This window comes from Eleutherodactylus coqui, chromosome 10 (genome assembly GCF_035609145.1).
Source record: "Eleutherodactylus coqui strain aEleCoq1 chromosome 10, aEleCoq1.hap1, whole genome shotgun sequence".
NCBI lineage: Eukaryota > Metazoa > Chordata > Amphibia > Anura > Eleutherodactylidae > Eleutherodactylus > Eleutherodactylus coqui.
The window spans coordinates 129158514-129183985 of NC_089846.1; the positions used below are offsets into that span (position 1 = coordinate 129158514).

Sequence of the window (25472 nt, forward strand, 5' to 3'; positions counted from 1 at the left end):
GAGTGGTGCTGTTTTTTGGGGAAAAAGTCAGACCTGTTTTTCTAACCTAAGGCCGAGTCTATTCCAGTACAAGCAGCACAAGTAATTAGAAATATAACACAAATGTAAAAAGCTGTGGATTAGCTGATGCCATTTTGCTAGCAGCAGCTCTAGTAACAAAGATTGTGGTACTCATAACTTAAAGGGAATGTATCATCAGAAAAGGACCTGTTTTTATACATCAACTTTTTGTTAAACACGTTTTTTTAAGAATTTTAGATTTTTTTCTTACATTTTTCATGTCACTATGTATAAGAGAAAAAAAATCCTGCAGTTTTCACACTGACCCCTAAGTGTCACAAGAATCTGACACTTCCTGTTCTGTAGAGAACGTTTCAGCTGTCATCTCGTTATCACAAGCAGGGTTATGGTGAAAGGTAACCTCTACTGTTTATAGAACCCATCATTCACAATTGGCTCTGGTCACAGCTCACCTCTTCCTCTACCTGCACAATAACCTCTGCACAATTCACAGACCATGTCCACAACATTCTTGTCCTCTCCATTGTGTCTATGGCCCATGAGGCTGCTGTAATGCACTTCCAAATGCTGTTAACAGCAGCTCAGGCAAGATGGCCGCCACAGTAGTCATGTACAGAAAATAGAATTAAAAAATATACAATCAAAAGGTAAAAACAGATTAGAAAAATGGAATGGGTTTCAGTATGTGGTTTTAATTGGTAATAAAATATAGGCGATGCATTCCCTTTAAGTACGGGTATTTCTATACCGCGATTGCCTTACATAGTCCTCTAATTTACTGCTTGAGTATATCAAACACCATTTTTAATAACAGCAATTTAACGAAAATATCGTTATGAAAACGGTGATGCTGGGTTAATACTCTCACAATTGGCTAATCTAAAGAAATATCAATCCATTTAGTAGAAAAAAGGGCGTTTCTTCCTGGTGCTATTGCTTCTGTACACTGTATATCGGGTGGTGGTCCTTGTGTGATCTGCTGCACTGCCATTGGGCTTCCCTGCTGTTTCTAACACGCAATTTCTTTCTCTCTTTTTCCTTTCCCTCTGTTATGCTCTGCACTTGGCTCTCTGTCTTGTCCTGTCAAATTCCTAACTTTTATAGAATCTCACCTCTGTCCTCGTTCAGCTTCAGCAACTACCACCAGCACCCCACCCTCAATCTCCAAAGGTCCAATGCGTAGTCGCAGCATTGACAGAGGGAAGACTGCTAGTACGGCAGCATCTGGTTCTACCACCTCCGAAGCTAGCCAGGTAGGCAGAAATGTTTTTCTTCGATTTATATTTACTGACGAACAAACTTTTGAAATGTTCAATTCGTCCGATCCGCCGAACATTTGCAGAAAAATTGGTTTAATCCCAGTTCGTTTGAACCGAATCAGAAGGTCACCAAAACCCCTAAAACCGGTGTATAAAACGAAGAGCAATAACAGCTCTTTATAACAGTCAAAGTGTTATACAGGGTTTTTATGGCTCTTAGGCCTCGTGTCCACGGGGAAAATCAGGCCCGCTACGGATTCTCCATGGAGAATCCGTAGCGGGTCCCTCCTGCCCCGCGGACATGAGGCATTAAAATAAGAATAAACTCACCTGCTGCGGACCATGCAGGTCTTCCCTTCTTCATGGCCGGATCTTCTTTCTTCGGCCCGGCGGATGTGCTCAGCACGCTGGCTGCGTGCCGCGCGCATCAGCCGGGCCAAAGAAAGAAGATCCTACCGCGAAGGAAGGAAGATCTGCATCGCCCGGAGCAGGTGAGTTTAATTCAGACGCGGGTCTCCTGCGGAACCGGACGGCTTCCATAGGCTTCAATAAAAGCCTGCGGGAGCCGTCCCCGCGGGAGACCCACACCTAAATGGAGCATGTCCATTTTTTTTTCATGCTCCAGAATTTTTTTCATTCACTTTTATTGACCATCCGCGGGTATTTATCTACCCGTGGGTGTTCAATGCATTTCTATGGGGCGCGGATCCGCGTGCGGGTGATCCGCTGCGGATTTTAAATCTGCTTTTCCCCATGGACATGAGGCCTTAGACAGTGTTTTACACCAGTGCTCATGACTACTGGTTTAAACTGAACCAGTAGAACCCTGTTTCAGGTTGAACGTTGCTAAAAGCTCCGTTTTGCTCAGATGTGAACCGAGCTTTTAGCAACGTTCGGCCTGAAACAGGGTTTTAGTGGTTCAGTTTGCCCAACCCTCTTCTACTGCATCTTTTGCTTCAAAACAAGAAAATTCTTTTTTTTATTTCTTCATTTTAGTTTTTTCATCTACTACCCACCAATTTTTATTTTTGCCAACATGATTATGTTAAAAATATATATATATTTGTCCCACAGAAAAAAATAAGCCGATGTATGGCTGTATCAACATAAATATCAAAAAGGTTATGGATTACAGCAACCTAAAAACAATTTTTTTTGCATAAAATGTTCTACTGTTGTGCAAAAGTAGTAAAAGACAAAATATATACATATTTGATAACAGTAATCATACAGTCCCATAGAATAATGGTAACCTGTTTTCTCGTCCACTGCCTTGGGGGATACAACTGAAGACCATGGGTATAGCTACTGCCACTAGGAGGCGGACACTAAGCACACAAGTGTTAGCTGCTCCTGCAGGCACCAAGCTAACCAGTTTGAGCCTAGTGTCTGTAGGAGGCAAACCTCTTACTTTTATGGATCTTCAGTTGTTTTCCTGCTAGATTCTTGGGAAGGCAGGGCTGGCATAAGACTCTCCCTGTTACCCCACTGAGGAGGGTGAAAAGACTAGCTCCTCTTCCCTCTTTTCTGCTTCTGTATCCCCTTTTGTTTTTTGGGGGGGACCACTACTGCGGGGAAGGGGCTTCCTACACCTCACTATGCTGAGACTCTTGGTAGGGGGAGCTGCTTATCAGCTGGTGGGGAGGATATCACCTCTATATTCTAATAGCAGGTGCCATCGTATCGCGGTGCCAGGTAGTGTGGGGAGTTAGAGATCCTAGCATCAGAGGCACTTCCTTGGTCCCCTCCCCCTCTCGGCAGCATGGCATTTATGGGGGCTTGCAGTGCGGACTCCTGGGCTTCGGTGCTAATTTAAGCCCCGGCTTCGGCCTAGCCAGGGGCACTTCCTCTTATTGTGGGCTCAGCTCCCTGCACTGTGCAATCAAAGCTTCTGGTGGTGGAGTGAGGGCCTTGTAGCATTACTCTAATCCTCTTCTTGTGCACCCGTACTGCAGTTTTTTATTGGCTACCACCTACTCTTCCTCATGCAGCCCGCCCTCGGATCCTGTATACTTGGGATTAGAGCCTGCTCGGACCAGTAGTGCTTCTGGGCTCCTCACAACTCACAGCAAATACTTAGTATTTTCAGACCCGCTATAGACCAAGTAAGCGGTGCCTGGCGGCTAGATCCTCTCCTATTTGCTTGTCCTGCAGTGCCCATAGCAGGCTCCAGACAGAGTGCAGCTAGAGCCATGCATTTTGCTTGCGCTCGCTGCAGTACCAAATTTCAACAGGCTGAGCCATTGTGTCCTTAGTCTTCCGTCGAGTTGGGTGGCCGGTGAACCGGCTGCAGGCATCCTGCTGGGCCAGCCCCCAGCTTCTGCTGAACCAAACTGGGCACGCTCCCTCTCTTGGGCAGTATTGAACCTTACTAAAGCATCCACCGTCATCATGGACAGCCTGGGCCACACTATTCGGCAACTGCCACGAAGCATGCCTGGCAATGACTATTTTGTTAGTCACGATCCCTCTTGTGTTGGGCCGAGGAAGCCGGCTAGGCCTGTACATAAATCGCAAAGCCGGAACCCATAGCTTGGTGATCATGGAAGAAGTAGCGAAGATCCTGACGTTGGTAGAGGATCACCTTTCAGCACTCTCGGTAGTCCACATTCCAGGTATGAAAAATTTGATAGCCGATTTTACTAGCAGAGAAACAGTTGACCCGGGAGAATGGGAGCTGCATCGTAACAAGTATTCTGTTGGAATTTGGGTCAGCTGGATATTAATCTGTTGGCGTCCAGAATCGACCACCAGCTCCCAAACTTCTTATCCAGGTCTCCGGCCCCCCAGGCGTGAGCATTGGATGGCCGTGTAATTCTGTGGTCCAACTCCCTGTTGTCTTTCCTTCCTTTCCACTCATCCCATGACTTCTCAAGAAGATCAAGATTGAGGGCCTTCCTGTGATTCTCATCCCTCCAGATTGGCCTCAACACCCATGAGATGTGGGACTCGTCAACCTACTTGTTGACACTCTGTGGTACTTCCCTCTTCCACTCGAGTTTATCTATGTTTTGTTTAACGGCATGGTGGTTGAAGCTGCATTCCTGAGGACCCGTGGATTTTTAGAACCATGATGGTTAGAAAACCCTCTTCCTGCCAGGTTTTCCATGGTGTCTGGAAGACTTTCTTCCACTGATGCGTATGATGCAATTTCCATCCTATCCGTTTTTTGCTATCCCTCCGTCTGCCGTCTGTACCTTCCTATGAGGGGTCGCTCACGCTATTCCGCCATATCACACTCCTGGCCCACCCTGGGATCTCAATTTGGTACTGGATGCACTACAGTCTCATCCCTTCGAGCCATTGCGCAACATCACGGCTTGTCTGTTGTCCTAGAAGGTAGTGTTTTTGCTACTGATCACTTCCATCTGCAGGGTTTCTGACCTCGCAGCTTTGTCAACCAAACCTCCTATTCACTATCTTCCATCAGTACAAGGTGGTCCTGCATCCCATCCCGTTCCCTCCTTCCTACCTAAGGTGATGTTGGCCTTCAGCATCAATGAGGACATTGTCTTACCTGCATTCTGCTCCTTCGCCGCTCTCCGCAAATTGGCCTTAGTGTGAGCCTTGTGTATATTTGTCTCCCAGACATCATCTTTGCAGCGCTCGAACTCAGTTATTCCAGATGGTCTGAGATGTTGCCTTGCGGCTTCCAAAACTCTCCTATCACATTGGATCAGGTCATCAGCGGTGGAGGCCTACTGTGCCAAGGACAGGGAGCCTCTCTTTTGGATAACTGCGCACTCTACTTGGGTCGTTAATGCCTCTTGGGTGGTACGCAACTTCTTTTCTGCTCAAGTGTGTAGGGCCGCCACATGGGGGTCTCTACACGCTTTCTTAAAGTTCTACACTTTCTTAAAGTTCACTTTAGCATCTGCTGATGCGCCTTGAAAAGTTTTGCAGACTGCAATATAACCTCCCATGGTCTTCAACTGTGTCCCCCAATGCAACAGAGGAGAAAATTAAGATTTTTGTACTTGCTGTAAAATCTCTTTGTCTCATTAATTGGTGGACACAGCACCCACCCGAAAGATATTAAGAATTCCTGATAGGGACCTCCTAGTTGGATTATTCTTCCTGGAGTTCGATATAGTTCTAAAGCGCTGTTGCAATTGTAACATTTTTACTGTTCACTTTACTGTTTGTTTGTTTTTTTTGGGGTTCCCCAATGGCTGCTCTTACTGTTTGCATACAAACTAGTTAGCTTGGTGCCTGCAGGAGGAGTATACCTGGTTGGAGGAGCTAACACTTTTTTGGCTTAGTGTCCGATTCCTACTGGCAGTAACTATACCCTTAGTCTTCAGCTGTGCCCCCCCCCCCCCCCCCTCCAATGAACGAGACGAGAAAGAGATTTTACGGTAAGTACAAAAATCTTATTTATATCCCAAATTGAAAGGCACGATTTTGAGATTCAAAAAACAATTGTGCCACTGCTGTTTGTTTTCTGCACTTCACCCCCTCCTCCCTTACCCACAAAAAAATTAAGGTAAAAAGGTTATATGTAGCCCAAAATGGTACCATTGAAAAATATAACACATACCAAAAATGAGCGCTTATACAGCTATATTTACTAAGAAATACAGTTCTCTGAATCTGGCAGTGCAACAATGAATATATTTCACCAAAAAGGGTTTGGTATTAGAAGGGGGGGGGCTAAATCCACCAGTACTGAAGTGCTAAATCTAAGTAGTGAATAAAGTTGGCAATATTACGATCTCATGTTACCTATAAATGTTATGACTAATATCATTTATAGGTCAGTGCTTGGAATGCCACCGTCACAGCCCAATTATTGGCTCTGTTGTAATATTGGGCAGAAAAATTGCTTCCTGTATGCCAGTTGTAGTAAATAGGGAAAAAAGGGCTTTGTGAGCTGTATTCAAAACCGTTTTAGAATTTGCACTTTTACAAATCTAGCATTCACTAACAATAGCACGATGGCCCCTCAGAGTGAATGGCAATGGCCAGGCTACACAAATAACATGGAGAGCGTTGTGCACCTTCGCTACTTCTGTAGCGCGCCAGCCATTTAGCTGGTGATTACTACTTCTGTATATTTTATGCGATATATGTAATGCATTATTATGTTTACTAGAAGTCGGGCCTCGAAAAACCTTCACCACCTTCTGTAGGAAAACGGCCTCCGTCACCTACTGTGACTTCACGACGAAGATCTCCTTCCCCTGCTGGTGTAACAAAGCGTGCTCCATCACCAACAATTGAAAAGTAAGTTCCTCTTATAAGAACCTCTTTTTTTTCCCTTTGTTATTTTAATGCTCAATTAGGCCAGGTTCACACCACTTTAGGCTATCTTGTTGAAATGTCAGCTTGGGTTGTTCTTCAAATAAATCAGCTAACAGATTCATAGTTTTTCAATGGGGATTCAGTCATGGTTAAAAATGTCAGTTTGACAAATGTGTGAGGTTCTGTTTTTTTAAATATGAAAAATGAAGACTGTCTTATTTTATTGTCCTGTTGGACACCATGATCTCAACAGATCAGTCTTTAGTACCGTAAGTCTGTGGTAGCAGGATGAAAAAAAGCGTGGCGTAACCTAACCTTGCATCACCAGTAATATTTCCGGCAAGATTACTGTATTTTTTTCACACTATAAAACGCACCAAGATTTAGACAACAGAAAATAGAATAAAAATATTTCATACTAATTAAAACTTTACAGGTGCACTAAAGAAGTGCGCGCTTATAGTAATCGTATCTACTCTCAGGGGCTACAATAGTAATTGTGGCCCCTCTCAGTGGTCCCCATTGGTCCTGGTAGTAATAGTGGCCACCAGTAGTATTAGTAACCCCCAGTGATTACAGTGGCACTTTATTATTATTTAGTGCCTCCCGTACCTCCAGCCACGCAGCACTACAAAATACTCTACCTCACTCTGTAACTTTGGTCAGGCTACCGCTGATTATCAGTAACTCTGACCCTTGACCTCTGCCCACCGGCATCTGTGTTACTGCACTGTCTGTACACAGGTCAGAAGCCAGGGGGAGGAAGGGGTGTCAGAGATCATGGTCTCTGATAATTGTGAGTGGCTGGTCTGGAGCTACGGAGTGAGATAAAGTTCTTTTGTAGTGGGTTGGTGGTCCTAATGATCAGCAAAAGCTCTGTGCTTGATCATTATAGAAGCGGTCAGAGGGGTCTGGCACTTCCAGACCCTTGTGACATCAGACCAAAAGACACGCACACTTCTTGGCAAGATATTTTCTTGCTTAAAAGTGCATCTCTTAGTCTGAAAAATACAGTATAACCATGATTTTATTGACCATAGAATTTTACTGTCCAAGTGGGAATTACATTGTCCGATAAGCAAATGAGATTTAGGAAATTTAGCTGCTATTAACAATTTTCACTGTTACCAAATGAGACCTCTGAAAAGAAAATTGTCAAAAACAAATTGCCTAGGAGTTAATGTAACTTTCTATTTTATTTCTCTATAATGATATTTCAGAAAGAACAATAATAGCTCATTGACACCAAGGAACCGTCCACCATCTCCAAGCTTATCAAAGCAAAGACCTCCTTCACCAATTCAAAAACCACCTCCAATCCAGCGTCCCTCGCTTACGCCATCTGTCTTAAGTACTACCAAAAAGACTGCTGAAACAGAAACTAAACCAAAGGAGAAATCTACAGATTTGCTTAGCTCAGAGCCAGCAAAAACACCACAGATCTCTGAAAAAGAGGCAACAACTTCAAAGACCAAAGATGGTAAATGTTTGTGTTTTAGTATTGGACCTTGTATCTACCATATTTTCTTTCTCTTAACGTAATAAAAGGGTTTGATGGAGGATTTCCACATACCGTGTTTCCCAGAAAATAATCCCCAACCTCGATTTTCAGAGGGAGGGGGGAGGGGGTTGAAATATAAGCTCTACACCAAAAATAAACCCTAACTACACTACATGGGGGGAAAAAAAGCAAAAGCAGTACTTGCCTAGCAGACACCATCCGGGTCTCTCCCGCTGTTCTTCGCAGTTCCAGCAGGCTTATGTGCAGTTCTCGGCGCTGGTTTGTAAACCTCACCTCCAGCACGCGATTGCTCTGATTGGTTCTCGAGCGCCATGGCTCAGTCAATCACCCTGACGCTCGATAAACCAATCACTGCCATCGCATTGGGCTGCGTTTGGTTCATAGAGCGTCGGAGTGATTGGCTGAACCGCAGCGCCCGAGAACCAATATGAGCAATCGCTTGCTGGAGGTGAGGTTTACAAACCCTATTACCAGCAAGTGATCTGTTGGCGATGAGAACTGCATGGAAGACCGACGGAACTGCGGAGAACAGCGGGAGGGACCCGGACGCCGCCTGCTTAGGTTTTAGTAAAGACATCCCTGAAAATAAGACCCTGGGCCTCTTTTGGGGCAAAAATTAATATAAGACAGGGTGTTCTTTTCGGGGAAACTCCTTGATGGATCAGTGTTTCCTGACTAAAGTTGCCCGTGCACATTCCCAAATAGCTGTTCATCCAACAGCTGTTTCCATCGGCTGCCCAATACACATGAATGTTCAACTTTAGGTGTCAAGAATAGGATCAGGCATTGAAATTTAACATCGCCGATTCTTCTTTTCCTCCTACATCATCTGTCAAGGGGGAAAGATGAGCTTCTGTACACATTAGAGTTGTTTGACCCTGCCATTATTAACAGGCTTGAACAACTAAAGTCTGATGTGTATGGGGGGCCTTAAGCATCGATACTGGCACTTCTCTCTCTTCGTTGCTAGACAAATTTGTTGTGCAAAAACCTTGGCAACCAATCAAACTTGGCAACATCGCCTTATAATTGTGCTGCAAATCTGCTGCATCTCGACCAGCTTTCTCTTAGAGCACAAAAAGTGGGAGCATTAGTTGGTTGATGTCATAACCAAATAATGATATATTCCTCAAACTACTAACGACCACTTGTCCGTTTTATTTATTTATTTATTTATTTATATATATATATATTGTGTATGTATGTATTTGGGTGCTTCTCATGCTCTGCCCTTGGTGACGTCATCACAGGTCATACAACATATATAAAACACAGAGCCTGACCTATAGAAGAACGGCAAAGTTAGGGCTCTTTGAAGGGGAGGACAAAAATAACGAAATGAGAATATAACTAAGCCCTTATTATCTCAGATACAACTCAGTGGTCCTGACAGAAGACGCTGAACTACCGCCACCACAGAGATTCGGTGGGCTGAAGGACCTGCGGTGACGTCACTGCTGTGGGAGGAGCCATTGTGCAGCTTGGTAGAAAGTACTGGATAAGCCGCCAGGACCTGTGATGAAATCCCCATTATGTGATCACCTGTGTAGGTGGAGTCAGGGATCACATGATCAGGGACTGATCACTGTATCCCAGAGTCTGCTTAGCTGGTGATGTCTGGAAATCAGCATCAATGTACCACAGCTGTGTGTGAGGTCTGTGAATCAGGATGCATGTAGTAGAGCTGTGTGTGTGATTTGTGGGGATCATAATGGATGTACCATGTAGCAGAGCTGTGTAGCGCATTGCACCACCAGAAACGCTGGTACTATAATTTCCTAATAATTACTAGTACTTTTCACTAAGAATGAGTTGACTTTTGTAGAAGCATTACAAATAGGAGAAAATGTATTTTTTTTTCTAGAATCCAGTAACAAGACTTTATCAGGGAGCAATACTGCTGAGGAGGCTGCTAAAATGCTAGCTGAAAAGCGCCGCATTGCACGGGAGCAAAGGGAACGTGAGGAACAAGAGCGAATTCAAAGACAGCAAGAAGAAAAGTAATCAATTTAACTATTTTTGTCTCTCCAGTAAAAGTTTATAAAATGGTGTAGAGTTCAATTTACTTTTCAAAACTGAAGGTTAAACAGTGGAAACACATGATACATATGACATCACAGATAGGACAACTTCCTCCACTGTCTCTAGCTGTAATTCCATCTGCGCAAGCACTGAGCTATATAGCTCACTGCATTCGGTACAGGCGCACATATAGGAAGTCATAAGCAACTGCAAATAATGCAAACATAAACTATAGTACAGTGCCTGCACTGATGTTATCGCGGCTAGAGACATTGGACAAAGTGTTTACATGTTTATATTATCTGATGGCTTCTCTGTTACATGATTATAGCTGACTTATAACCATTTACTTTCTTAAGCCCATTTAGACACAACGATTATCACTCAAAAGATGTTTTTTGAGAGATAATCGTGTCAATTTACAGCACAAGGTGATTGCTCAAACATTAAGTGATCACCTTGCGCTCTGAGCAGGGGATGCAGAAGACAAGCGGGGCCGCTTGTCTTCTGCATCCAGCTGTTCCCCACTCGAAGCACCTGGCTGTTATACAGCCGAGCGGTCTGAGTGGGGGATGCAGAAGACTAGCGGGGCCGCTGGTCTTCTGCATCCAGCTGTTGCCCGCTCGGAGTGCCTGGCTGTTATACAGCCATGCATTCCGAGTGGGGTATGGAGAACACGGCTGGACAGCTCTGTTCTTCATACCCAACCTGTGTTCAGGGAGCAGCATGCAGCTGAAACAATAGTATCAGCTGTATCCTGCTGTGAATTCCTGTAACCGCTTCTGCCTTCTTTATTGAACGCTAAGTAGAACGCCAGTGAACGCTATGTAGAGAATACAGAAAGCAGCAGTGCTGTTTCCTGCGTGGGAATCGGCGATGACGTGATCACAGGTCACTACTGACATGTCAGAGCTGCAGGACCTTGGCAGACCCCTGTCTAGCTCTGACAGTGACTACTGGCACACTAAGGGGATGGTTTCCCCTTTTAACTGGGGCTCCTATGGATGCTCCAGTTACAGTGGAAATGTATGAAATAGAAAAAAATATATAGTGTGGCTGTTCCCCAGAGGACTTATGTCATGCGGTTAATATATGTTAACATTAAAAAAAAAAGCTACAAAAATAAGAGAAAAAAAGATATTACAGAATAAAATTCTAAATGTATTTTAAAAAGATGACACATTGCTAACGCTGACCTAAACTGTCGCCATATCCGCACTGTAATCTCAGATTATAGAAATTGTATATCAAAACGTCCAAAACAAAAGGGGGAACCAATTCCTGTACTTTATTTTAATGTAAATATAATTTTAAAAATATTTTGTATTTTTTGTACTTTTTGCACACATTACGTTTAATAGAATAAAAAAAAACAGAAAAAATGTCCAGTAAAAAAAAAAAGTATCAAAAAATAGTCCGGTACGTGACCGAAAAGAAACACAGCAAAAATAATTTTGGCAAGCCAGAAAAAATAATAGGGCCATAAAACCACCACATGGGTAAAAATGGTAAAACGTGTCTTGTCCTTTAGGACCGAAACAGTCTGGTCTTCAAGGGGTGAAAGGGAGCCTATCGCGTCCCCACAGCACTATAAACTAATTTATGGGGCTATTGTGCTGTTAGGGGACGTGACAAAAGAGCTGGGTGAGTTTTTCTTTTTTTCGTTTTTTAGTCACTAGCTCCCGCAAACCAGTAGGGTCACCCTCTGAAGTCGGCACACAGCCAATCACAGGCTTCATAGGTTTTTCTGCCATTAATAGTCATGTAATTGCTGAAGCCTGGGATTGGTTAAGCGGTTATGTGCTCATTCAATGGCTGTAGCAACTTCCTGGTTTTAGAGCAGCTAGAATGGATCTAGGGGACATCTGACTGGTGCGTGTGCCTCACTTTTATTTTGTGTCCTTCCCAGCCCATCAGCCACTTTTTTCTGAGTATCCATAAACCCCTTTAAAGCAGCAGTAGGTTTCACGGAAGTAAAGTATGGAGAAATAAAATGCTTACAGATTTGATATTCTATGTAGTTAAGGTTTTTGTCTACATTTTCAATACATGTTACTCAATAGGTGGAAATGTTCTTTCTCTTGTGCATTTGATAGGGTACAACAGGAAGAAATGGCTCGTAAGGCAGAGGAGGACAGAATAAGACTGGAAGAAGAGTCAAAGCTATTGGAGGAGAAGAGAAAGCTGGAAAGAGAAGGGGAAGAAATAAGAGCTCAAGAGGAAAAGATCCGCAAAGAGCAAGAAGAACAGGAGAGACTGGCAGAACTTCAACTACAGGTATGTAAAATGTGTGTGTTCTTGTAGGAAACATTCTGTTATTACATTAACCTCTTTGGAAGATTAAGACGAAATGACTGCGACCTTAAGAGGTTAATCAGGTTTTTGCTAAATGTAATGTATTTCAAGGGGTTTTATGTGAATGAAGCTTAATCCTTGTTTCCCATCCATGTCATTGGGGGACACAGCAGACCTTGGGTAAAGCTGCTGCCACTAGGAGGCGGACACTAAGTAAAGAAAGAGTTCTTCCTTCTAGCTACACCCCTCGTGCAGGCACTTGACTAATCAGTTTTAGCTTAGTGTATGTAGGAGGCAGACCTCCTGCTCTGTAGGTCTTCTGTCCTTTTTATTTTAGTTTATTATTTTTCCTTTCTTCGCTAACTGGGAATCAGGATTGATCAAACTTCCCTGATTGTCTCGAAGTGAGGAGAGCGAACAGTGCTACATCTGACACACTGTTACTCTCTCCTCCAAGAAGGCAAAATGAAACAGAGTTGCACGAACCGCTCTGCTTCCCGCCAGCCATGGGGTCACCTGAGATTCCTGCCAGCTCCCCCTAATTCCAGTGATCTTTCACTACTAAGTGATAGTTGCTGAAGTGGTGATCCTTCTGGTGCTCTGGGGATGCCAAAGAGAAGAGGGTCTCTACTCTTCGTTCCCATCCGTTCAACCTTTTCTTTTTATTAGGTTTTTCTCTCTTGGTCGGGTGATCCTTTAGCCCCTTTCCTTTTGGCCCGCCAACCGCACCGACCATAGTCACTGGTGTAGCCGTGGTCATCTTCACTCCCCATCCACCCTGCTCTCACAAACCTGTGCTGGAGGACAGCTTGAACATCCTCCCCTCGGCACTGCGCAATACACCTCCAGTAGGGCTGGAAACGAGGTGGAACGTCTGCTGGGCGACTTGGTAGGGAAACAAGTTCTCTTTTTTATTTAATAAATAAGATTATACTTTTAATCTGCTGCCTCGCTGGATTCCCTCCAAGAAGCTGAAATCATATATGGGATTTGACTGCTTTTGTGGGTTTAGGGTTGCTCTCGTTTGTGACACCCTGTGAAGTAAGTCCTTCACTTTTATTTAATCTAATTGGTTTGTTCCCTGGAGTGCTGTTTCTTTTTAGTCTGACTACTGTCCATTTTACTGCATGGTATCCGATTTACCTATTTGGAATCCCCATTGACGTTCTCCCTATTATGGCTGGATGTTTGGTGGACCAGGGCTGATGAACCTATTGAAATCCTGTTAATTATTGCATACTAGGATTGAAGGCATGCCGGACTATCGCTTGATAGGCGCTCTGCATAGGCTGTGCTGGGGCCTTTCAGAAGGCTCCCAGCTGCATAGCAACCACACAACGTCCCGCAATCTTATCGTGGGACATTGTACAGGACCCCTGAACATTGGGTGCAGGCTGTATCTTACAGCGGACACCCGGCTGCAGCAGTTCCGTCAAGCCGCGCCACTCGACAGAACTATTAACACTTTAAATACCGCTTTCTATTCGGACAGCGGTATTTAAAGTGTTAACAGTTCTGATGAATGGCACGACTTGTCGGAACTGCTGCCGCCGGGTGTCGGCTGTAACAACAGCCTTCACCCGAAGTTGTATGGATTGGGATCTCCTCCATACAACCATTTGTTCGGACATACGAACAAATGTACTTGCAAACAGGCTCCTGGAATGGAACCTGTTTGCAAGTAGGGGAGCATCTGTATTTGATTTCAAATGATTCCAATTTAAAAATTGTGTTTTTTTTGTGATCTAACAATGAAATATAATATTTAATAGCTATACAACCCCTTTCATGCATTAGTTTGTTTCAATGTATTAGTGTATGACCATGAATTCCAGGTTGTGGCGCTCACGGACGATTATGTAAACTGGATGCAGTTGTAGCAAATGGTCATTGTATCACTGTCATGTAATATAAAATGTTTCCCTTCACTGTTGCAAGCAGCAATCCTGAAAATGTGCAATGTAAAACACAAACCCTTTTCATTATACAATAATTTAAGCTTTATTTGTGTACAACAGCTGATATACTGAAAGGGGTCTTCTAACTATAATACATGATGGCATATTGCTATGATATGTAATAATTTTAGTCAGCGATGGCGGTCCACCTGCCCGTACCCCAACAATCATCGGAATAAGTGAGTAGCAGCACTACTGCTCTTTCAGTGATTCAGCTATTGCAGTGTCCCTACACAGCTGGTCACCTGGAGCGCTGCTGCTCAGAAAGTAAGCCAGAACTCTTCATTCGTGTGATTGGGACGGAGGGTTCCGCAGGGCAAACCCCTACTGATCATAATGTAATGGGTTTCCCTCGTGAAATGTCAGAACAATATCAGATCTCATGTTGTAACTTTGGCAATATAATTTTTTGTAATTTAATTGAAGAGAGAAGAAGCAGAAGCCAAAGCTCTCGAAGAAGCTGAGAAGCAAAGACAGGAACGGGAAAAAATCATGCAGCAAAATATGAAGGAAAGACTGCAAAGGAAAAAGGTATATACTTACGAGGGCATTTATATGATCAGCCAATAGTGCTGCTTTTTAGGGAACAACTGCAAATGCCTTATGTTACGTATAGGTACTGCACAGGATTGGAAAAACCCTGTGAACAAGTGTGGTGCTGTTCCTGGAAAAAAGCAGCCATGTTTTTCTAATCCTTAGCAAGCCCTGTAACAATGCTGTAGCCAAAGATCAACCAGTTAGATTATGTGACTATAGTGTAATTTTTGTCTTAAACATTTGCAATCTGGTTTAACAGAATTTTTTGCTATTCTTTTAGACTCTATGATAGATTTGTGACTAGAAATGGTAAAACGAAAAAAAAAAGTTTGGTACTATGTTAGCCAGTAGAGCAAAATGTGATTGTTCTCAGTAAGCGAAATCAGGCAATCTTGTAGATATGATACCTTTTTAATGGCAAATACAGAAATACATGATGTTATAGCGAGCTTTCCGATCTTCTATGGACCTGGATTTTCTATTAAGTCGGACTAAGGGTTCATAGAAGATCCGAAAGCTCGCTATAACATCATGTATTTCTGCTAGCCATTAAAAGGTATCATATCTACAAGATTACCTAGTTTCTCTTACTGAGAACAATCACATTTTGCTACAAATGTTCATACACATGGCTATAGCTATAATGGTAATCCGTAGAGATGAGCGAGCATACTCGCTAAGGACAATTGCTCGTTCAAGCATTGTCCTTAGCGAGTATCTCCCTGCTCGGCAGAGAAGGTTCGGCTGCTGGCGCAGATGACAGGTGAGTTGCGGCAGTCAGCAGGGGGGAGAGAGGGAGAGAGAGATCTCCCCTCCGTTCCTCCCAGCTCTCCCCCGCAGCTCCCCGCCCGCCGCCGGCAGCCGAATCTTTGCTCCCGAGCGGGCAGGTACTCGCTAAGGGCAATGCTCGCTCGAGCAATTGCCCTTAGCGAGTATACTCGCTCATCTCTAGTAATCCGAGATACAACCATAAAAGACCATCAGAATACTAAGCAGATCAGGAAAAAACGATTGTGAATAGCAATATCATGTCACTGTAAAAATGTTAAATGTTTATTCTCCTTATAGAGAATTGAAGAAATAATGAAGAGAACTAGGAAGAATGAGCAGAATGATGCTAAGGTAGGTGCATGTGTCTCCAAGTATTATGTCACTGGGCTTTTTGTCCGCTTGTCTTATTCTATACAACAATAATGCAGCGATAAATCTACTATATTGCTGCATAAACATACTGAGTTGGTGACATTCCTCATGGGGGTTGTAATGATGGCCATTTCGGTTGTTATACAGTATTTACAGAGCTTTTTTTCAGTTGAGGAGGAAATTCTCTGTGAAAGTTGTCCACCTCAGAGACCCTTCTTTTTTTATTTTAGCTCCATTGATGGTCAGAGAGTTCTCTCCAAAATCACCTGTTATCACTGGGGACATACGTAGTATTATATCGCATCTGTTAAAATCAATGGGCAATATTGCACAGTGGTCACATCTAGGACTCCAGAGCAAGAGACATTCTTTGTATCTGTTCTTTTCAATGGCTTATAAAGGATCCGTCTCTATATTGTCCATCTGCTATACAACAGATATCGCTTTTATACTTCATAATAACAGTCTGGTATTTTTAAAGATATTAATAGACTATGATTAGAGATGAGCGAACCTACTCGGCCATGCCCCTTTTTCGCCCGAGCGCCGCGATTTTCGAGTACTTCCGTACTCGGGCGAAAAGATTCGGGGGGCACCGTGGGTGAGTGGGGGGTTGCAGCGGGGAGTGGGGGCGAGAGGGAGAGAGAGAGGGCTCCCCCCTGTTCCCCGCTGCTACCCCCCGCTCCGCCACGCCTCCCCCGGCGCCCCCGAATCTTTTCACCCGAGTATGGAAGTACTCGAAAATCGCGGTGCTCGATCGAGTAATTACTCGAAACGAGTTGGTTCGCTCATCTCTAACTATGAGTACATAAATCATTTGTTGCTCAAAATGACTTGCTTTACCTGTGCATTTCATAGACGGGCCATTGATTACAATGGGAACCATTTAATCTTTTATTACACAGCAGGGTAGAGATGAGCGAGTATACTCGGTAAAGGCAATTGCTCAAGCAATCCTTGCCTTTATCGAGTACCTGCCCGCTCGAGATGAAACGTTCGGGTGCCGGCGCGGGGGAGCAGTGAGTAGCGGCTGTCAGCAGGAGGGAGCGGGGGGGGAGAGAGGGAGGGAGAGATCTCCCCTCCATTCCGCTCTGCTCTACCCCGCAGCTCCCTGCCCGCCGCCGGCACCCGAACGTTTCATCTCGAGAGGGCAGGTACTTGATAAAGGCAATGCTCACTCGAGAAATTGCCTTTACCGAGTATACTTGCTCATCTCTACAGCAGGGGAATTGAACATTTTATTTTTTTTTATTAAATAACTTTTATGGAAAATACTTTATCGCTTTTTTTTTGTGTGTTTCACAAACATTAACATGTTACACAATTCAACCCCCCTTCCTTCAAACTCTTTCAGGTATATTACTTGTAGTTCAATCATGCTTTTAACAAAAAAAAAGTATTGCATAAAGTCTGGTCTGGGAATTGAACACTTAGTGCCAGGACATTTGCATATCATCAGGCTAACCTTCTTACAAAAGTGGTTGTCTGAAGTTAAGAAAGAAGATTTATGAATGCATCATACATAACAAAAAAATAGACCAGAATTTTTAGTAAAGAATGAAAAATATAATTTCATCAATTTTCTAAATAAATATATTGTTGCTTCTCTTTGTTTGGAAGAGCGAAGACCGATCGGAAGAGGATGAAGATCCTGGCGATATAGAGAAAAATCTGCAAGGTTGGTCAGGTTTATGTTCAACACATTAGAACAGAGTTTAGGTGCTTTTGGGACTACAGTAGGGTAACTTCAGTGCTCATAGGATTATCATAGCATATAGATGAATACATAAAAGTAATGCAGGGATATATATGTATATATACATCATCAATGTGCTACTTGTTTAATTGCATTGTACTTTGTGGTGCTGTCTTTCAGGAATTAACAATGAAGATGACATGTGCGAGGATGCAGATACACCCAGTGAAGTGGAAGAACTAACAGCTTCTCAAGAATCCTTGGCCCATAAAGCTTCAGTGGCGGAAAGTGATGAATTATTTATTAATGGGGACAGGCCTGACATTGAGGAAAAACTTAATGGGCACTTATCAGAAACTGCACCCACACTAGAGTCCAGGTCAGTGGCTATATAGCATTTTGTATTGATTGATGTACATACTGATGATACAATAAATCCCATCTGCCAGTGTTCATTGTTATAAGGTCATTACCATAAATGTTTGCCAGGTGCAGGTCCCAAACATAGGGCTCAGATGCAGTGGGCACAGAGCCTTGGTTGGTAATTTTGCAGTTTGAGGCAAGGAAAGTGCAATGGTTTTGTTTTTTCACACCTGCAGAAACCAAAGCACAATAAACGGCAGATCTTGATTATAATAGATGGCCGACCCGGAGTATACATCTTTTAATAGGTTATGTTCACATTTGCCTCAGGATTAAAAACAGAAACCATGATGGAATGTTGGATCCTTTATGTAATGGACACATGCGGTGCCTGATGGGCCTCATTGACTTATAATGGGATTCGCCAAGTTCCATCATGATCGTCCATCGTTTTGCCATGAAGTAGTAGCTCTGCATGCTATGGTATTCCTCCTGCCAAATACACTCCTTGTAAAAAAAGAAAATTCAAATCCTTAGAAGTGTTTGAATCGAATGAAACTTTCTCTGTGTGATTGTAACATTGATATAAGTGATTACAATATCAGCAAAAGGATAATTTTATTTCAGATAACTGAACACTTGGAATTGGGGCTCTAGTTGTACCCTGTTGCACTGCCTCTAGCTTGGATACAAGATGTGATACGGATGGGCTGGAGGCTCTAGTACCCTGTTGCACTGCCTCTAGCTTCGATACAAGATGTGATACGGGGGGGGGGGGGGGGGGGGCGGGCATGGAGGCTCTAGTACCCTGTTGTACTGCCTGTAGCTTGGATGCAAAATGTGATACAGGCGGGCATGGAGGCTCTAGTACCCTGTTGTACTGTCTCTAACTTGTATACAAGATGTGATGCGGGCGGGCATGGAGGCTCTAGTTTCCTCTTGTACCACCTCTAGCTTGGATGCGAGATGTGATACAGCCAGCATGGAGACATACAGATTCCATATGGTATCCTGCGGTGTATCGGTCTACATTTGCTGGAACTAAGCCTCAAGATCATGCAAACTTGTAGGCTGTCGAAGTTGATGTTGCAGATGGTCCCCTATATGTTCTGTTGGTGATAAATCTGACTGGGCAGGCCACAGAAGTGTCCCCACAACATTGTCACATTCTTGTGACACCCTTATGTGTGCAGTGAAGCATTAACCTGCTGGAAAATGCCTTGAGGAACACGTGGCTGCAGGAAGTCCTGAACATATGGCTGAGCTGTACTCGCTCCTAGGTCTCCAGAATCAAACACAGCAGTCAATGCGCAAACTAAACCTGGATTAGTCGCTGAAGACAACCCAGTTACACTCAGTAGTAGTCCAGTTTAGTTATTCATGATACCGCGGCAAATGGAAGCGACGGATGGATGATAAGGGCAGTACACGTAATGGGCGCCGTGAGAGGAAATGTCCTTCAGACAAGCACCTGGAAATGCATCTGACAGACACTGGGGTAACGATGGCGCCACCAGTCTCTGGATGGCGGACAACAAAACAGTTGGAGCTGCTCGTGGCTCTCTACTCGTCGTCTATTAACAGCATCCCGCTTGTGAGGTGGAAATCGCAGAATGTCATCGGCTCTGCACTGCGCATGTGTGGCTGTGCGCCAGCCGGCACATGAGCAGAGAGAAGACGCCGGACAGGTAAGCCAAGGGGTCACTGCAGAGGAACAGGGTCGCATCCCGCTGCAAGGATCTCGCGGTCGGAATCGAACCCAGACGTCTGCATTTGGAAGCCTTAGTTAAATATACTATTTAAAGGGGTGTTTTGAAAGAAAATAACTGTAAACAATTGGTATAGATGTTTTCATGTTTGATATACACATTTCATCTAATTACAGTCATGTAGGAGATGACACAGCTATACTGAGCCAAGATAAGGCGCATCTCAATGAAGATGATCACACGGGTGATAGTATGCCAAAGCTGAATGGAAAATCTGCAGCATGGACGTTTGAGGAAATAATTGACTTGGGAATCCATTCCAAGACTAGCAATTTGTCTGTTGATACCATTGCTATTGACAGCTGTAATCAGGAACTCTTCGAAGCTTCTACAATTCCCCCAAAGTTAGCTTTTGAAGAAGGACAAATGAACTCTTTGTCGGCAACCATTGAGACTGCTGCAGGTAAGTTGCTAGCTAATTAACACTTGTACTGTAAATAATCATACATGTACATTAGAGATGAGTGAGTATACTCACTAAGACACATTACTCGAGCGAGTAGTGCCTTAGCCGAGTATCTCCCCGCTCGTATCTAAAGATTCGGGGGCCGGCGCGGGGGACAAATGAGTTTCGCCGGGGGGAAGAGAGGGAGAGAGAGATCTTCCCTCCATTCCTCCCCGCTCTCCCTCGCTGCTCCCCGCCCCCCCGAATCTTTAGAGACGAGCGGGGAGATACTCGGCTAAGGCACTACTCGCTCGAGTAATGTGCCTTAGCGAGTATACTCACTCATCTCTAATGTACATTCAGGTAGATGGTTGTAGTAATGAATGGGTTCCTTATGAGAAACTAAGTGACTGAAAGAAGCTGACTTGTGCTGCTGAAATTAAAAACCATAATTGTATCTCACATTTGCCCACTTAAAGGGGTTTTCCAACAGTTCAGAGTAAATAGTTGATAAATATCTGATCACTGGAGGCCCCACTGATCATTAGAACAAGGATCCTGAGGGGGTAACTCTCTGACCACTGTAATGAGGCGTCAACCATGTGCCATCTTCCTCCATTCAATGTCCACAGGGCTGACCGAAACATACTTTCAATGAGCAACTTCATGCTGGACCATCACTATGTTTAAACTATTCATTACTTTGGTCTGGGAATAAGGAGTAGTAGGGCCTCCTGTGATCAGATATTTATCACCTATCCTGTGGCTATCCTTTTAGCAGGCTGTCGTCCTGTGTAAAGGGCCATTATTTTGTCCTCTTAATTCCTATTATTTACAATGTCTCCTGTTGCTATCAGTGAATTGGAACATTTTTTTTTTCAATCCAGTCTGGAAACTCCTCTTGACTTGATACTTCTCACAGCTGAGTATTCTACAATATTATGTATTGTATTTAATCCTCAGAGCTAAACAGACTGGTTTCCAGGTTGATGCTTTCTACTTAAGGCCTATTTAGACACAACAATTATCGCTCAAATTATGTCGCTCAAGCGACTTTTGAGTGATAATCATTGTGTTATTTACAGCGCAAGATGATCGCTTAAGATGAGCGATCACTAAGCGCTGCCAGCGGAGGGTGCAGAAGACAAGCAGGGTGTCCCGCTTGTCTTCTACATCCAGCTTTTACTTGCTCCAAGCGCCCGGCTGTTATACAGCTGAGCGCTCGGAGCGAAGGATGCAGAAGGCAAGCGGGGTATCCCCGCTTGCTTGCCTTCTGCATTCAGCTGTTTTCTGCACAGATCACTCGGCTGTATAACAGCCGAGTGGTCCGTGCAGAGGATGCAGAAGACAAGTGGGGTGTCCCCGCTTGTCTTCTGCATCTAGCTGTTTTCTGCATCTAGCTGTTTTCTGCACGGAGCGCCCGGCTGTTATACAGCAGAGCGCTCCGTGTCGGGTATGGAGAACAGAGCTGGACCACTCTGTTCTTCATACCCCGCCTGTCATCAGGGAGCAGGATACAGCTGAAACAATAGTATCAGCTGTATCCCGCTGTGAATCCCTGATAAGGCTCATCGTCGTCTTTCAGCACACTGAAAGACGACGATGAGCGACGGCTTAACGAAAACTACACAATGTCAGTGCAGTTACACACAACGATTATCGATCAAAAGACGGCTTTTGAGCGATAATCGTTCTGTCTAAATGGGCCTTTACACTAATACAGTATAACAAAGGCACAGATTTCAGCATACAGAGATCTTTTATCTCCAGGTAGAAGTCTCTTATTCAAAACTCATATCAATTATAATTTGGAAGCCGCCTTATCAAAACCGTGTACACGTCCGGGGTTCATTTTAGTGTTCTGTGTAATTTTTCATTGTGTAGCCTCTATATTTGGGCAATAAACTCATTAAAATAATATTTACTTCTGTTCCCAGAGATGTGACGTCTGTGCGGCTCTCGTCCTGTTATTGCACTTCGCTCTCCAGTATTTAATAAAGCGCTGAAGCCTTGTCGTTAAAAGCTGCTATTTCAACATATTACTTAGAAATGCAAAAATCATCCAGCAAGAGATGCAACAAAGGTTCTACGTCGGCACTTCTTCAGGGAGACCATGTTGGTGGTATCACTTGTATCGTTGGGCAGTCGCACGGGGTTTCAGAAATCTTCAGTCCTTATTTTGTCATTTCTAACATTGACAGAACTTTTCTTTTACTACTTATGCAGTAAGTTATTGTGGTCTCATATCTGTCGGACTCTCAACACGCCTGTTAATGTCAGGAGGTTTTCTGTCCTAGCAATTACAATGGAAAGCACAATTGAATGTTTGCAGTAATGTCCTTAACTTGAGCAGTTTAAAGGGGTTTTCCAGCAGTTAAAATAATTGTCACAGGTTTAGAAATGTGTGAAATCAAGGAAAAGTCCATACTTGTCTGCACCAGCAGCTCCCCATCGCTCGGGACTCTGCTGGCGGTCAGGTGCCATTTATTGTGTATGTGACCACTCGGCCAAATACAGGCTTTAGCGATGATTCTTCCATAGCCGCTGTGATCGGCTGACTGATCACATTCATAATTAACAGCATGTGACCATCAGCCAGGTTCTCAGTGACGGGGATGAGGAGCGGCTGGAGCTGGGAGGACATTTTTTTTTCTTTACTTTACACGTTTGTAAGCCTGTGATGATTTTTTTGGGTTTCTGGAAAACCCCTTTTAGAGTTAACCCTTTAAGAGCTGAAATCTGTTACAATTTCACATTCATATTAGGCTTTCTGTTCATTGGTTCAGTCAATACTTGGTAACTTTATGCCATTACTAATGTCGTTGGTTAATAATGTTCGTTAGTCTCTTCCGCTCTGTCAACTAAGTCATGTTGATCGTTAAAGGAGTTGTACACGATTAGAAAAAAATGTGCTTTTTTTTTTTTTCCTTCTAAAACAGCTCCACTTTTATCCATAGGGTGTTTCTGGTATTGCAGCTAGGCTCCCCCTTTCACATGGATGAGCATGTTCTGTAATATTAGACACAGCCCATAAAGTAGAGTGGCGTTGTTTTTGGGAGAAAAAAAGCAGACCCTTTTTTTTTTCTAATCCCATACAATTCCACTAAAGCCTTCTGAATGCAGATTACTGGTATCATAGAGGCTCTGGTGATATCACTCCATCCAAATACAGGGACTGGCTCCTAGGATAACGGTTTGGTTTACAACGTGTTTGCCATTGTGTAAAAGTGATGGGACTCCCACCAGTCTCCCCATTTTTTAAACATTTCCTTTTTCTTGTTTTTTTCTAATACGTATTGATGTTACATGTGTAAGTATTATTATTTTATTGTGTACATAAACAGCAGTATTAGACAACTACTTGATTTATTTTTGAGGTTTCTGTTAGTATTTTACAGTGATTTAGTTGTGAGCGCTGTAAATCCCATCCTATCGATGGAACTTTACATGCAATAAGCCTATACATTTCAGACCACCTGATTGATTGACTTCAACAGGCTCCACATATCTCTATTGGAATTAAGTACGACGGCTCCACTGATTGACGTCTCCGTTAAGTCAGTGGCATCTTCAAGGATTGTGGCTCAACCATTTATAAGTTCCTTAAAAGCCACACACTGTGCTTAATACAAGGTGACGCTGCCAGGTGCTAGTTGGGAAGAGTTGTTGGGTAGCAGAACATGGATGTATTTAATTTACTAGTTGGGATATTATCTGTTTCCCTTTCGGTTGTGCAATGGTTAAGAATTATCAGTTCTCAAATAACTAAAGTTACTTGATTAGACGAAGGTGCTGCAGAGCCAAATAGTCAATATGCCCGTGTTTATCAGTGCACTTGTAGTACATGAATCACAAACCTAGCGAGGCAGGGTTAAGGATTTACCAGCCGAAGAATTGCGCACAGGGTTTCCATATGAATGTAGCAGGTCTCAGGGTTAAATTTACTCCAAACCATTACCTGTTGTTAATACAGGATATAGGAACGTGCAGTCGGCTTCAGGTTTACCTCCGCATTCCTCGCAATGCAGGAAGACACTTTTTTACATTCAGTTTAACACTTTAAAAAGTAATTGCCTAACACATACGGTATATATGGCTTCTTCTACGTGGGATGATACTCCGTTGGAAAAGTTGGAAGGAAATCTAAATTTACAGCCATTGCCCTGTGACCCTGATAATGGTAGTCTGTATTCTGCTATAGCACGGCGGGTACAGACTGGCCTGCGTCTGCTGATGGGGTCATTTCCAGCAAATGAAAGTCCCATCAGCTGGAAGATTGATCAGATGTGCTGTAACCATATCAGTTGTTTGTCATCGCCCGCATTGTGTTTGTAGTAGGTGAACTTTTCTAGGAGCCAGGAGACACTTTATTTAATGAAAATATGGGATTTTTCTCATTGCACAGACTCGTCATAGTTTATGTTAAGTTGGTATGGGATTAATGTTTAGCCACAAGGGGAATGGTTTCATCTGCTAAGATCCCGTTTAGTCTTAAACTCGTCATCGGCCTCCGCTTGGTAGAAGTTGTTGTTCAGACGGAGCAGTGCCTTAGGTAAACTATATATATATATATATATATATGTATTTTTGTATAAACACTGTTTAATTCTAGCAGAGACAATCTAACCAGTAAAATGCTTATTTTTTGTGTACGTGTTACTTGTTAATTTCCCAGTTACAGCTACATATGTAAATATATGTGCACTGTTAAATAAACTTTACAAATGATAAAGCCTCGTTTCTTGTACTGCAGAAGTATAGTTTATGCAGTCACATCACTGAGTAGGTGGGAGCCAGGAGTAAGTGCAATGTGTGAGACCACATACATAGAGGGGAAATGGTTATTAAAGGGGGATTCCGAAGATGGACTTCTTTTTTTTGTTCGTTATTTTTTTTCATCGGCTTTTAGGAAAAGGAAGATAAATCCTTAAAAATGTAAAGTAAAGGGTTATTATTAGAGATGAGTGAGTATACTCGCGAAGGGCAATTGCTCGAGCGAGCATTACCCTTAGCGAGTACCTGACCGCTCGAGACAAAAGGTTCGGGTGCCCGGGCGGGGGAGCGGTGAGTAGCGCCAGTCAGCGGGGGGGAGAGAGGGATCTCCCCTCCGTTTCTCCCCGCTCCCCCCCCCCCCCCCCCCCCCAGCTCCCTGCCCGCCGCCGGCACTCGAACCTTTTGTATCGAGCGGGCAGGTACTCGCTAAAGGCAATGCTCGCTCATCATTAGTTATTATGAAGAAACAAATTGAAACCTATTTC

General features: G+C 43.5%; 1 protein-coding gene across 7 annotated transcripts in view; it reads left to right on the plus strand.

Moving 5' to 3' along the window:
• The window catches only part of MAP7D3 (MAP7 domain containing 3), a 65684-nt gene extending 40738 nt beyond the window's left edge, over positions 1 to 24946 (plus strand). For 4 of the 7 annotated variants that reach the window (XM_066581822.1, XM_066581825.1, XM_066581828.1 and 1 more), the window contains 11 exons: positions 1126 to 1274; positions 6376 to 6506; positions 7745 to 8004; positions 9911 to 10046; positions 12165 to 12345; positions 14748 to 14852; positions 15927 to 15980; positions 17622 to 17679; positions 17878 to 18076; positions 19946 to 20232; positions 22152 to 24946. In XM_066581822.1, the coding sequence (XP_066437919.1) occupies positions 1126 to 1274; positions 6376 to 6506; positions 7745 to 8004; positions 9911 to 10046; positions 12165 to 12345; positions 14748 to 14852; positions 15927 to 15980; positions 17622 to 17679; positions 17878 to 18076; positions 19946 to 20232; positions 22152 to 22159 (1568 nt within the window). In that variant the 3' untranslated portion in view covers positions 22160 to 24946. The remainder of the gene's footprint in view (positions 1 to 1125; positions 1275 to 6375; positions 6507 to 7744; positions 8005 to 9910; positions 10047 to 12164; positions 12346 to 14747; positions 14853 to 15926; positions 15981 to 17621; positions 17680 to 17877; positions 18077 to 19945; positions 20233 to 22151) is intronic. The other 3 variants (XM_066581823.1, XM_066581826.1, XM_066581829.1) reach the window with 1 other exon arrangement.
• Positions 24947 to 25472: the final 526 nt, after the last annotated feature.